This window comes from Poecilia latipinna, unplaced genomic scaffold, assembly GCF_001443285.1.
Source record: "Poecilia latipinna isolate Pla-1442-1.1 unplaced genomic scaffold, P_latipinna-1.0 Scaffold548, whole genome shotgun sequence".
NCBI lineage: Eukaryota > Metazoa > Chordata > Actinopteri > Cyprinodontiformes > Poeciliidae > Poecilia > Poecilia latipinna.
In genome coordinates, this window is record NW_015113164.1 from 14,015 (window position 1) to 28,141 (window position 14,127).

General features: G+C 39.3%; 3 protein-coding genes across 4 annotated transcripts in view; 1 reads left to right on the plus strand and 2 right to left on the minus strand.

The window, feature by feature from the left end:
• The window catches only part of LOC106952930 (GLIPR1-like protein 1), a 5,153-nt gene extending 4,928 nt beyond the window's left edge, over positions 1-225 (plus strand). Inside the window, exon 5 of the mRNA XM_015041387.1 lies at positions 221-225. Coding sequence (XP_014896873.1) covers positions 221-225 — 5 coding nt within the window. The remainder of the gene's footprint in view (positions 1-220) is intronic.
• A 172-nt stretch (positions 226-397) lies between these two features.
• On the minus strand, positions 398-4,637 carry krr1 (KRR1 small subunit processome component homolog). Its single transcript, XM_015041354.1, has 10 exons — positions 4,519-4,637; positions 3,886-4,061; positions 3,120-3,254; positions 2,883-3,008; positions 2,471-2,554; positions 1,896-1,952; positions 1,407-1,577; positions 1,160-1,237; positions 908-1,001; positions 398-830 (listed from the first exon to the last, which is right to left on the minus strand). Exons 1-10 carry the CDS (start codon positions 4,592-4,594, stop codon positions 679-681), a joined length of 1,149 nt encoding a protein of 382 aa, XP_014896840.1. The 5' UTR covers positions 4,595-4,637; the 3' UTR covers positions 398-678.
• An 808-nt stretch (positions 4,638-5,445) lies between these two features.
• LOC106952916 (uromodulin-like 1) lies at positions 5,446-13,928 on the minus strand. Of its 2 annotated transcripts, XM_015041352.1 has the most exons (19): positions 13,812-13,918; positions 13,675-13,727; positions 13,537-13,597; positions 12,318-12,472; positions 12,124-12,188; positions 11,919-12,012; positions 11,467-11,730; positions 11,081-11,374; positions 10,595-10,846; positions 10,170-10,484; positions 9,961-10,082; positions 9,211-9,427; positions 8,968-9,120; positions 8,327-8,517; positions 8,004-8,155; positions 7,659-7,916; positions 6,608-6,761; positions 5,780-5,909; positions 5,446-5,584 (listed from the first exon to the last, which is right to left on the minus strand). In XM_015041352.1, coding segments are annotated over exons 1-19 (3,057 nt in total). In that variant the 5' UTR covers positions 13,814-13,918; the 3' UTR covers positions 5,446-5,459. The 2 variants fall into 2 exon arrangements, with proteins under 2 accessions (XP_014896838.1, XP_014896837.1); XM_015041351.1 differs by having other exon boundaries at positions 13,675-13,928.
• Between the last annotated feature and the right edge of the window lie 199 nt (positions 13,929-14,127).

Here is a 14,127-nt window from a genome sequence, read left to right on the forward strand (position 1 = left end):
TTTGAGAGCGGTTAGACTGGAGAGTAGGTAATGAAAGTAGGGGAAGACATGTGGCAAAGGTCATCAGGCCAGGACTCATACCCGTGACGTCCACTTTGAGAACTAAGGTCTCATACATGGGTTGTGCTTTTCCCACAGCAAAAGCACAACCTGCAACTTTTAGATGTGTCCCTTGTCCTTCACTTTAATTAAATGGTAAAACTGCTTCTCTATCATGCAGTCTAGAGCTACATTAGTTAATGAGCTAATGTTGGAGCCAGGTGTGCTGAAGCAGAGAGGCATCCAAAAGTTGCAGGACACGGACTCTCAACGACTATCCTAGACCTTGGTAACCGTCAGCTTCTGGTGAAAATAGTGTAATGTGTAGTGTAACATGGATGACAAAAGAACAATTTAATAATATTCACATTAAAAAATAACTTTAATTTTACATTTTTGAGTTACTCAGCATCCTCAGTGACACATAGTCTAAGCAAACACAAGGAAATACATCTGTCCAAAACTGTCAAAATGGACAAGAAAGGAAGAAACATTTATGTACATCATCTATAACACTTTGCATCTTGAAATCTGGGAAGAATTTAAACCCTTCCAGTCCTCTTTCGGTATGCTGCGACTGTCCAACAATTAATTACCAGTCATATAGTACATGTTTATATGATGGGACTTGGTGAGCTGTTAGCCTTTGTCTTTTGTTTTTTTCTTCTTTTTGTCTGTGGTGCTGCTGGTGGGCGGAGGAGGGATCACAGGTGGAGCTCCCAGTTTTTTTGTTTTGGCCTTTTTCACTTTCTCCTTGATGGCTGCTATGTCCAGTTTTCCTTCTGTGGGAGCTGTGACACAAACACTCAGGTGGTTAATCAGGACTTTACAGTCACCTTACAGAGATAGGTCCTCTGATCTCAGCTACCTTTAGCCGTCTTCATTAATGGCTTCTCTTTGGGAGGAATGAAGGCTTTGTTCCGCTCTTCTTGCTTCTTGGTCAGCGCTTCTGCTTGTTTGACCTGAAAAAAGAACAAACACTATTGTTGCATTTCTTCAGGGTGATGCAACTTTACTTCATATGTTTCAGTTCTTTTTTTTAGCAAATACTTAAGGAAGTCTCTTTCACATGAAAGTGGCTACATTTAAGCAACAGAAAAAAAACCTAACAAATGCTTACCTTAATTTCCCCCATCTTCTTCCTCCTTTTCACACTTTCACGCAAAAAGAATTCACCCGAGGCAAGCTCCTGATCAACCTGTGATGGAATCCAAGCAGTTAAAGTTACAAATTTATCTCAATGTGACATAAATTAGATAAAAGACAGACATTAGGTCAGTTAGATAATAAGACAAATGCACATAGGAGGTGTGATGATATCAAGGTAGTTGCAAATCCCTTTTTTTCACATGCCAACGCCACCTGACCTTGCTTTCAGGCTGTGGAGGAGGGAACGGGGTGTACTCCTTCTTCACACTCTTCTTCTTGGGTTCCTTGCGCTTGGAGAGGTTCTTGTGGCGGAACTTGGGCAGGAAGCGTTCCCAGTTCTGCATCCGCAGGTCTGGGTCTTTAGAAAGCTCCTGTTTGATCATCAACGTCTGACGGTTCAGGCAGTAAGAAAGAGAAAGTTAGAGCGTTGACTGATGGAACAGAAGAGTAAAAGCTATAGAATGGATAATTAATGGTGTACTCTTTCAATGACCAATGTTAATGGCATTTCTGACAATTGTAAATATTTCCAAAACATAATTTTTTATGCCCTCAGCTCCAGGTTGAGCCAGCCATGGCATTCAAACCCAGAGGGATTTGTTTCCATCAGGAAATCAAGAACAAGGATGGAGAAACTCTTCATTGGACATGAATGTCAGACTTTTTACCCTTAAATAGGAAGCTGTGTCGGAGAGCAGCTAACATACCTTGATGTTGTAGATGGGGTGGATGTTCTTCATGGTGTCCATTACCACTTTGCGTACCTGTATAATAAAATAATTCTTCGTTCTGCGGTACTTTCATTACACTTAGAACTATAAAATATAAACTTTGCAGTGAATCAATTTATACTTGGTTGAGTGTGCCTTTTAGCAATATATCTAATGCTGCTAGAAATCTTCTTTATTTTACTATACAGGGGCAGTATATTGTAAGATAGACTTTTTTGAGCTTGTGATGACTTCCTGAAAGTAGAGTTTCAGAAAGAGCAGGAGTTTTAAAGAGACAGTGGCCCGATTTCTTTTAAGTTATATGCGACATTTGTAACTTAACATCAGAGTTACTTTATTGTTCTATATGCAAAGTGATACCATCTCTACGGAAAATACATAATACTGCCCTTTTAAGCCTCCGTTAACAGCAGAAATGTATCAGAATCAGTTTGTATGTATGTATGTAAATGTATCAGTTTGATGTATAAAACTATATTTTTGTTTAATTTAAACATTTGAGTTTTCCAAACATACTACAGACTTACAGCAGGCCACTGTGACACACTTACCTCTTTTAAGCCATTGTAGGGCCCCAGTGCTGACACAGTGTTACCCTGCACCATCACATAGCAGTTGGTTAACAACTCTAATGCCTAGAAAGCAAAAGAAAAAAAAAAGCACCATGAAAAAGATTATTTAATAAGTTAATATTTAAAAAAGTTGGTTACAGAATAATTTTTACATTGTAATACAATTATAACTGGTTAGCTGAATTGCAGAGGGGAAGAGAAATTCTGTAGCTAAAACACTCTGCTGCCACCTGGTGGAACTTTACTAATAATTCGCTTCCACTGATGAATGCATGTGTTTTACAAGAAAGATGTAGAATATATATATATATCGAGACAATATTTACATAAGCTAAACTTTTTATGCTGAATTAGCTCTGATGTAACAAGCTAAATTAGTTTTAGGTTTTACCTTTAAGGTGGAGCCCTTGGGGCCAATCAGCCGCTGCCTCCGCTTCACAAACCGCTCTCTGTTCCTCACCATAGTGCCGATTTTTATTATGTCACAGGCCACATCATCTTGTAATATGCGGACAGCCTGGAAACAAGCAGGATGACAGTGGAAGGTAATCCGTGTTTTCAGAGGGTGGTACAGGTTAGGGACTGTGTGAACCAGGTAGGTTGTGATAAACAGAGCAGAGGCCTTTACCTGCTCAAATGGGACGCTTCTTGCCAGCAGCTTAATGAGGTCTCTGGCTTTCAAAATGGCATACGGATCGAATGTCTTCTTGGTGGTGCTGACGGTGACACTTCCCTCGATCAAGTCCAGAGAAGCTTTGATGTGCTGAAAGAAACAAGATTTAGCAACATTTGGGAGTGGGCTGAAAACCCGGGCCCTGAAGCAATACCAATATGACTAATGAACTGGCATCTGATGAAACCTATAAGCAGGGGTGTCCAAAGTCGGTCCTCGAGGGCCGGCATCCTGCATGTTTAGTTCTTCCCCTAGTGGTAGTAACAACCTCCTCAGCAAGTGAATGTTCTCCTTAAGCCTTCTAACGAGCCATCGTTTGATGCAGGTGTGCTAAACCAGGGAGAAAACTAAAACATGCAGGATGCCGGCCACTCGAAGACCGACTTTGGATACCCCTGCCTATAAGACTTGAGCTTATTTTTATAATTTATTAAAAATAAAATCGTCCCAATTCCAATCCATGATCTCAGCTGTTCACGCTAAAGCCAACACATTTAATTTCAATCTGGAGTTAATATATTTTTAAATTGACTCTTTGTAGCAAAAGACAAAGCACTATTAGGTGTATGGTCACCATGTTTTTGGCAATACAGTGCAAAAATAAAAACTTCACACAAAAGTAAGATATTTCCATTAGTCATCTTGGAAGTTAAAATTTTCATTGAATATCCAATAAAAGCTCTGAAAAATGTAAATCGGTGGGATGACTGCGTGTACATACCAGGTCTCCCAGAGCTTTCTCCACCAGCGGCCAGCACTCTTTCAGGTAAGCTTCCCTGTATTTGGGGAACAGCGTGGCGAAGCTGCTCTCCTCCAGCAGCCCGCGGGGGTTGTCCTCTCTGGTGAACGCCGGCTCCTTCCACCCATCAGGAACAGTCAGGAGTTCAGATTCATCCACTGCGAGGCACACAAGAAATCGCATTCAGTGAAAGTATGTCACTACAAGTGACAAAAAGATTTAAAGCTTGTTGATACAAATTGCGCATCAGCCAATCACAACAACTCCATGCATTTCGGCATCTAAACACCTCGTCAAAGGTTCACCTAATAAAGTTACGAGTGTCGATGGAGTCCATTATATTTAAATCCTGTCAGAAGATCTGTAACAGACTTCTAGATTTTTTAATGAGTTTCATTGTCGCATTAACAACTTTACAATATGTAAACAGTTAACAGCACAGACAGAGCGAAGTCATTTCGTAAACCGACTGGAGTGGATTACAGCGTGCATCATGATGGGTAACGAATACGTCAACAAATTTGGAATAAAAATGTCTTCCGTAAACTTTTTTTTTTTTTTTGCTCCCTGCATTAGCAGCTAACAATCTGGAACTATGTAGGATCCAGAACTTACCTTGAACTTTGGCCTTTTTAGGGCTTTTAGCTGTTTGGGCTCCACTCATGCCGTCTTTAGCGGTGGAGGCCGCCATTGTTGAGAAACGGCGGAAGTGACGCAAATATTTGCTTCTTCCTGTAAACGTAACTGTTTACAGGAAGGACTGTTCATATTCATATTTCTAAATATAAAACGGAGATGTGTAACTTGACTGCCTTTTTTATATAAAAAGAATGCGTTATTTAAAAGAAAAAAAAAGACTTGGTTGTATATATAATAAAATGCGGATTTAACTGCGTTTTTATTTTTAATAATTGAAAAATAATTAGCTTCTATTTTTTTCTTTAGCATTGCCGCACCGCTCACCATAGTAGCAAATTGTTTTTTTTTTTATCAACTATGCATACTTACAGTATATAACATGAAAATATAAAACAAAAATTAGATTAAAGAGAATTGTCTATCGTCTTCATAAGGAGGTTATGGTTTTTACTTCAGTTTCAGAGTAAAGATCCCAGAACAGAAATTCAGACATTTAAAAGTAATTCAACTTCAAATAAACATTTTTCTGGCTTTTGTCTTATGTATTAATCAGACTTTTTTTTTTTTTACCCTTTATGAATCCTTACACTTTACTCCATTTTGTAAACTTTGGAGGTTTTTCCTTGACCAGTCACAGTGTGACAAGTATTTGAAAAATAAAAGACCTTTAAAATCACTGCCGTCTATTTTTCCTCCATTTTAAACTTCAATAATTCACCAGCATGGAAAAACATCAGGACATTTGGGTAGACCGCAGCAATCAAAATTTGGCATTTTCTATTAACTATGTTTTGTTTCTGTAACCCGCCTGTCCCCTCAAACAGCTTTCAGATAACAGTTAATGGCTTTGATCTGCGGGGGAGCAGTTTCCATGGTCACACCAACACAAAAAGGTCTCAGAAGTGATTTCAAGCCGTTTATTGAAGCCGTAGCTTCTCATAGTACATCATCACTGCCTTAATGGCACTCAGTGAGAGCACAGAGATTCCTAAAAAGCTTATTAATGCAGCAATGATAACAATCACGCTCATGTGCTCTGCCCCTGAAAGAGAGAGAAATAAGTTTACCCGAAACACAGAACATTAGGAACATTTATTGTAAGTATGATTTGCTAATTAAAATGTGTTCATTTGAATGAAACAAACAAAGAAAAAAACAAAAACTACAAATTACATCAGGTGATCTTGTTGAAGTTTGTCTCATAATTCATTATGCTAATCTGAGGCGGTAGACTCACAGTCGGACGGATGGCTGGACTTCACCCTCATGTTGACCGTCAGCGGTCCAGCAGACACAACTGCAGCTCGTTTCTCCTGTCTGTCCGTCTGGCCAGCCGACCTTTTTGGGCGCAACTGGATGCTGCAGTTCTGCAATTAAATAAGGGTCAGCTAGTTTCTTTTAAAGCAAGGGCACAACATATAAAAAGTTAAAGCTTGTAAATCTTCTCCCATTTCACAGAAATAAAAGGAAAAAAAATCCTTGGATGATCGGAAAACTTAAGAAATTAGACATTTGTCATACAGCATTAGAATAATAATTTCTTCATAAACTGATTTTAAAATCAACTAAAATAAAAACAAGTTTGGTTTTAATAGGATTATCCTAAAAAAAAAAATAGTTTGATATCTTCAGGATCAAATATTTGGCTTGAATAAATATCCAGGAAGTTGTGGCTTGCATATAGATATGGGCCAATTCCCAGTACGAATGTATGGAAAGATTTTAAATAACTGTGCTTTCAAAGCTGCCAACATGTTTGACATACTCCTCTTACAGTTTATCCTCTTAATGATGCTAAAGAATATGTTGCAAACTGACAACATACCAGCTGTGTCTTGGTACTGAGGTTTGAAATTCAAAGCTCAGACTCAGAGGTCAATTGTTTGATTTGATCACCACCAAGGTTTTAATACAAGGCTAAGTAAAACCCAGGATGTGGACAGATTAATCTGGATTTGAAGATGCCTTACAGTTGATCATAGTTCATTATTAGAGTGCATTTTATATGAACCAGGGCAAAGCTCTACACTCAGTGGATCTGATGCCATTATCTGCACAGTATTACCTGAGTGCAGTCTTCCTTATGCCCACATATGTTGGTCAGGCAGTGGAAATAGAGCGGTAGGCCTTTGGGCATGTGGAACATCTGGATGGAAAACCTGCTCCTCTGTGCCAGGCCGTTAGCAGAGAGCCACTGGAATGTGTTGTCAGTGGGACAGCTGAAGGGAAGCGGTGGAACAAACAGTCTCCTTAAAATCTACAGTAAATATTTAAAAACCACTATACACGAGGTAACCTTAAATAAAACTTATAGTGTCTCGCAAAAGTATTTATACCAGTTTGTGTTTGGAATGTAAAACTGTTCAAATTTAAAAGTATTTGGTTGGATTTCTTTTTTAATAATTTATGTAATGGGACCAAGACAAATTAGTGCACAACTGAGGTACATGCTGATGATGCATTATCAAATTTTTAAGAAGCGGGGCATGCTTTTGTCATCTAAATAAATTCTGGTGTAACCAACTGTGTAGAATGCAATCTCACTGTATAATCGAGCTGTTCTGTGAAGGAATCAAAGTGTTAGTTAGATAAACACCAAGCAGGCCAGGGAGAAAGTTGTAGAGAAATTTAAATTAGGATTAGCTAATAAAAGGTTGTCCAAAACTTAACATCTTACAGAGAACCGTTTACTATCTGAAGATGGAAAAGCACATGTGAACCTTCAAGGGAAGGCTTTACACCTCAACTGTCAGGCTGGGAAAAGAGAAAATTAATCAGAGGCAGCAAAGAGGAAAAACCAACACTGAACATTTTGGGATACAAACAGAGCTCCGTGTCTGGAAGGAAACCAGTGACCCTCCTCACTGTCCTGCTGTGTGGAGGCTTTTCTTCAGATCTGAGTTTGAACGATGTTGTAGAGACTAATGAGCAAAAATGTCAGCCTCCATATGTAGCAACCTGCAGTCTTGTCAGTGACACAGCAGTACTCCACCAGCCACTACAGCAGCGCTAGGATGAGGTGGCGTTTTGGCCGTATCAAAATTGGTTTTGATACAGATAATTTTTAGATTTCCAAATGAAAACAGAAGAAAAAGAAGAAAATAAGAAAAACATACCCATCTTCAAGAAAGACAGCCTGGACTGCGTCTTGTGGATCGGTGCCCTCGGTGGCCCAGCAGGACTCCACCTGCAGCAGCATATCCGAGGCAAATGAGCGGTTGGTCTGCAGAGCCACCTGGAAGTACAAGGTGTCCTCGTGTCCCAGCTCTATGGGATCTGCGTAAACACGGCTGTAAGACTCGTCCTTAAACAAGTGCATGGTCAGACCCAGCAGTACCGATGAGTTAAACTCTACCAGGGAGAGTGAGGACAACCTGAAACCAAAACAGCACACCCAAACTCATCTATTCCAACTGATTTCATCTTATAAAATTAGGAAAGCACTAGGATGTGTTCCTCACCATTCCATGCTGGCAACGACTTGAGCATTTCGGACATAGTGTCGAGGGTAGATGCACTTCCAGACAACCTTGAGATCTCGCCGGCTGATTGTATGCTCTTTACTCAAACTGATGCTCAGAGTATTTTGGAGCACGATGTGGGTTTTATTCCCCTGGATACACACACGCACACACACTTCTATGCAAACCATTTAAAAACATCCCCCAAAAAAGCAGCAAGTGTCAATGACATTTTCCAACATTGAACAATAAAATGAAGTAAATTTGAAAACAAATGCAGTGGCTAAAGCAGCATTTTCTTCTGAAATGCAAGTTAGTTTGACCTCTTTCTCCAATCCACACCCTGGTGGATGCCGCGAGGTGTTGAAGTAGTACACAACCTCCGTCTCATTCACTGGACACCGGCCGTCATTCAGTTTGACCTCAAGCTTTCCCCCAAACAGAGAGGTCAGGTAGGCTTTTGCTATTCCACCTGTTATAACTCTCTCCAGACACTGGCTGAAAAGTCCTTTATCTGTTTGAGACAAGAGATGTTGCATTTTTTAGCAGGACTTTTACATGCATTTTATTTTTTTGTGGATGTCAGTTCAACAAGAAACCGGTCAGAGCTCTGAACTGTACAATCTGTAATATATTCAGCAGTTAACAGTGTTCAGACTGACAGGTAAGTCAAAGGTTTTCCACCAGTGTATAATCTTTATTGCAACACCATGGACTTGACATTGCATAGGAAACCTTCCTAGATTGATGGATAGCAACAATTGTTCCTCTGTTGAAACTTGTTTAATCCAGAACTGCAAAGTGCCAAAAATCCTGTGTGATCTTTTTATCAGGACTTTAAACTATCCAATATAAATAACTGTCATGAGTTAAACCTTCTCTTTAAATATCAGTCAAGAGTGGGACCCATTTCAAGTGAAAAGCAAAGTGTTTTTAGAAAAACATCAAGAGTGCCGCTTTGTACCTTTGCAGACTGGATGTGAAGCTGCAGGTAGATGTAGAAAAGAGCCGACGTCATAGTAACCGTCCTGGCAGACACACCTGTATGAGCCCAGAGTGTTGACGCACATAGAATTACGGGGACAGAAAGGTTGCATGGATGCACACAAGTCTGAACCTGAAAATACAAAGAAAGCCTCAAAAATTGGTTTGACTGAGAATAACGTATTGTACATGAGACCAAGGTAAGCACTATGACATCACTTACCATCCCAGTAAATAACTCCGTTCTCTACACTGATGTCAGACATGTTAAGAGAGCTAATGTGTCTGAGCTGGTCGTCAACTGGTAGGTTGACGTTTTTTGTGTTAGATGCATCAAAGGACCTAAAAACAACTGCTGTCCTTGCTGGCTCATCTGCAGGTCCCAGAAAATCCAGCTCAATGCGGGCTGGCCGCTCATAGTCCTTCAGCAGTTCCTCCAGCTTAAAGGACACAGATAATCTTTCAATTATGGCAGAACCATTTTAGTTTGTTGCATATGTATGAAAAATGCTGCTTAAATTAAAGTGATCTTGTGTCTTGTATGCAATGATTTATAAAACTATAAAGTTCCTTGCCAATGTATTAAGAACCTTTAAACTTTTATTTTTAGCATATATAGACAGATATAGCACTTTTCAGATTTCAGTTTATAAAAAAAAAGATTTAAAAACTACATTTCATTTGGTTTCCACTTCATGAACTTGTACTTTGTGTTGGTCTATCAAAATCTTAGTAAAATACATTGAAGCTTAATTTTGAGCAGTTTAGAAACATGATAAAGTTTAAGAGGTATGAATAATTTATGATCAATACTATCTAAACCGATATCCAAAAGTTATTTACAAGTCTATTGGTTGTGTAACGTGTAAATATCTGACAAGGCATCACCTCAACAACATATTTGACCATAGTAAATTTAAATATAACACACAAACCTGTTTTGTATATATTCCAAGTTACACATTTGTCTCACCTTAGTCTTTAGAATCTGATCCAGCTTAGCTCTAGATTCTGATGGGTCATTCTGTTGATCATGAGGCAGAGACCAGGGAACGACCATCCTAAGACCAATGTTGTTTAAATCAAACTGCAGCTCTACAAAAAAGGCCCAATGTAGAAAGTTAGCTTTTGTTTCAAAACACAAAGTCTACCTCAACAAGGTTGATGACACCTACAACTGACCATTATTGTGAGGGGATTCAATGGCCCTCACATCAATCTCGAACGTTGAATTGACTCCTTCAAAACCCAAACGGGATGGTTCAGGCTCCCACAGGCCGTTGCACTCCTCCCATATGTCCAGGATGTAGGACTTTCCTGCCTCCAGACCTGGAAGAGGCAACTCGTTGTTGAACACACGGCTGCTCTCGATGAGGGAGCTGTTCTCCAGGGAGAGCTTGTATATGTAAGCTACTGCCTGCTGATTAGGGAGGCTAGGCGTCCACACAACTGTGGAATCACTGGCACGAAACCTGAGCTCGGACACACCGCCAGGACCTGATTATTTACAACAAACAAGAATAACAAAATCGCAAAAAGTGAGTTGTGTCACCCGATTATAGAGGGTGGGAATACAATAGAAAGTCAGATGCTCAGATTTGTGTTACCTGTGTGAGCTGTGATTGTCCTGACACTCATGACAACGTTGTCACCACACACCGCCGCCACCTTGGCTTGGTACTTCTGGCATGGCAGAAGCCCAGCCACAGTGTGCATGGTCAAGAGTGTGGTGCCCTTCAGCACCCCCTCATGGTAAACTCTAAACGTGGAGATGGACGAGGTGTTCTTTACCTCCCAGCTTAGAGTGTAATTGTTGGGCGCAAATGAAGTCTGGTGCAAGAAGTAAATGTTGGAGAAATCTGGCAAGAAGACAGATCAGGTTTTCTGACATCAAAATCATAACTTTTATGGAGAACTTTAAACAATACTGATTTTTAAAATGAAAAACCTAGCATTTCCCTAGAAAGTAAGAGATTGGTGACAGTTGTTGAGTTGATGTATAAAACAATCCTAAACACACTGCCAAAGCTATAATGGTAAGGTTTAGATCAAAGTATATCAATATACATGATCTGGTTAAAGTTCAGACTTACCAGAGTTTCCTTCATTCAGGACCATTCTGCTGTAGCGCGACTCCAACCCCAACTGGCAAACAGTCTGCAGGCCAAACTTCAGCCTGACACAGGGTTGCAGGTCGGACAGCGTGAACGTGAAGCCGTCGTCTGTCATCCACAACTCTGTCTCCTCTATGACATGGTCCGTACCATTAAGGTAGAAGACCGTGAGGAGGAAAACAGAGTACTTCAGGTTTTCAGGGCAATCCCACGCCAAGGATATACTGCTGCTGCTCCACGACGTTACTTCGAAATACTTTGGAACATCTGGGTCTAGTGGAGGCGGGGAAAATTTTATGAGCCTGAAATTCCTCAACTTGCATATTAAAACACTGTTTTCAACTGTAAGGTCTACATGTTCATACCTGAAATAGTAGAGAGGCATGTGAAAGAGTAGGTGTCTGCAATCTCCACACAGACCATATAGCGGGTGCAGGGGTCCAAGGCGGTGAAGCGGTAGTGGTCCAGGGTGGTGGTGTCCTCAAAGAAGGGGTTGTAGGATCCCATTTCAGTGTGGTAAAGGGTCACCATGTGAGAGGGGACATCTTCTGGATTGTTCACCAACCAGGACACCAGTAACATGAAGGGACTCCTGGTCTTCAGTTTGATGGGGAAGCGCAATGTATGACCTCAGAGGAGAGAAAATGTTCATTCAAGTGGTTGGCATGCAGAGGTGACATCTAAACTTTTTCACCCCAAAAGCATACTTTATCGCGAAATGTGAAAAACTTCAAGAGGTATTAATATTTGTGAATCATTTTATAAGCTCAACTTTCAAGTCATCATCCTCAAAGTGTTAGTGAAAATTTCTTCATACCAACAGCGAGGAAGAAGTTCTCATCCTGGTGGAGGAACATTATGCCACTTTCACAAGCAAACACCTCAGTAGGTTTGAGCAACTCCAGGAAGCCCTGAAGAACAAATACACAAGTAAATTTTGTCCCGATGGAAGCAGTGTATAACACTGTAACAATGACATTCATCTTTGAACAAAAGTAAGCTTAAATATATGTTAGCAATACCTTGGTCATATTTGCTGGCTGCTCTAAGGGTTTGTGTTTGCCTGTGATTTTGATCATCTTTGTACCTTAGGGTGAAATTGAGAAGGTTCTTACAGGGTACAACTAATTGATTAAAACACACACACACACACACACACACACACACACACACACACACACACACACACACACACACACACACACACACTTCTTACGTGGGCTGATTGTTAGGGTCCATCTCTGAGTAAAGCCTCCATACTGCAATGCAACTTTGTTTTCTACAACTGGAGACACTGTTACAGAGGAAACTCGCCCTGCTTTTCTCATTAGGTTCAGTGAAGTGCCGTTGAGCCACAAGTTTCCATTTTGCCTGAAAGAACAAAAATACTTTAAAAACAAGTCTTTATACTTTGAAGCAATAATTGTTTCCTTTGCAATTCATTTAAAATAAACTTCTGATTTCTTTACATATCCTATTCCAAATACAAAGAATGTTTAAGATGTATAATAGTAAAATTATTTTTCAGGAATTTTGGCTAGATGAAGCTTTAGCTTTGATTTATACTAGCAAAACTATCAAGCATAATTAAATTATAACTACACAATATGATAATTCAGAAATGGTTTAATAGTTGTTGGTCCAACAATTTTAAAGATAAGATGAAATGTGCAAAACATTGTCAATTAATTATAAAGAGGGTTTCAGTGATTATGTAAAGCTAAACATGATGTTTCCCATTGATTTTTAGAAAAGAATACCACTTTAAGCAAACATAATTTATGCTAAATGTAAATAAATTACTGTTTATCAAAAGTGATGAAGCTAAAAGTTGAGAGATCCCCATCTCATTTTCAAATCTATAATTAAGTTCTAGGTTGAATGACAAAAACTCCCAGCAGTAGGAATATAGGCATGTAACAGTAGAAAATATGTACTAAATATATCTTAGAAATCCTATGCAACAACTTTGTTTTTTATGTTCAGTAGTTTAGTTGCATAAAAAGTCTACTTCAATCTAAATAGGATGGGCCCAACGTCTTCTAAATCCAGCCCTGTTTTGTGACATTTAGGAAACGAAAAAATATAAGAAACCTCCTTGTGACGTTTTCACTGCGGATATTTCAACAGCAGTTAAAAGCAACAGCTGAACTGTCACGAGACTGACAAAAGACAACGTTAAAAAAAAAGACCGGTGAGTGCATTTGTTTTTACTACGCTATTTATTTGCTACCGAAATTTCGCTACTCGTTATTTTGTGATAGCGTTATATTTTAATTTATGGCCTATAGTTGGGGAGAATAAAGCTCGTAACAAAATACTGCATAGGAGCACGAGAGCGCTGCTGGCCGACAGTTACTTTTACTGCTGCGTCATAAGTATTTCAGCAGCTAGGAGTTTTACTACAGGTACATTTCTGGTGATTTTTTTTTTACCCATTTAAAGCGTCCTCCGTGTCCAGCCAACAAAGTGACAATAGCATGTCGTAGCACCTTCCTGTATTTAAATAAATGTAAACATTTACCAAGTTATCGTACACATAATTGAACAGAAGAGAGTAGGCCCATACTTACCAAACGAATGAGGCACTAATATGAAAAATATAAAGGAAAATTCCAACGAGTTCCTAAAAGCATTAAAATACATATTAAATAACATAATTAGGCGATGTTTTGGTATTTAAGCTAGCTCTGAATATGAATTTCCTTACATTTTCTTTCTTTTCCGAGTATTTACCAAACTGAGAAGCAGGGAAGGACAGACAGGCTGTTAATAAGAGGCAGGTGTGCAGAGCTATTCCTCACCTGCTCAGGTTTTCTGACGTCACAAAAAATGTTTGAGGAAAAAAAAGGAAATATGTTAACGGAACGGTTCTTTGTACTGCTGTAAATGTCGTTCATAAAAACAACTTTTAATTATAGCCTACGATTTTTTTTTTTTACTTTGTTTTTTGTTTGATTTGGGGTGTTTGCGGTTTTGTGGCATTATTGGTCATTATTATTGTTTAAATATCAGTAAATTAATTG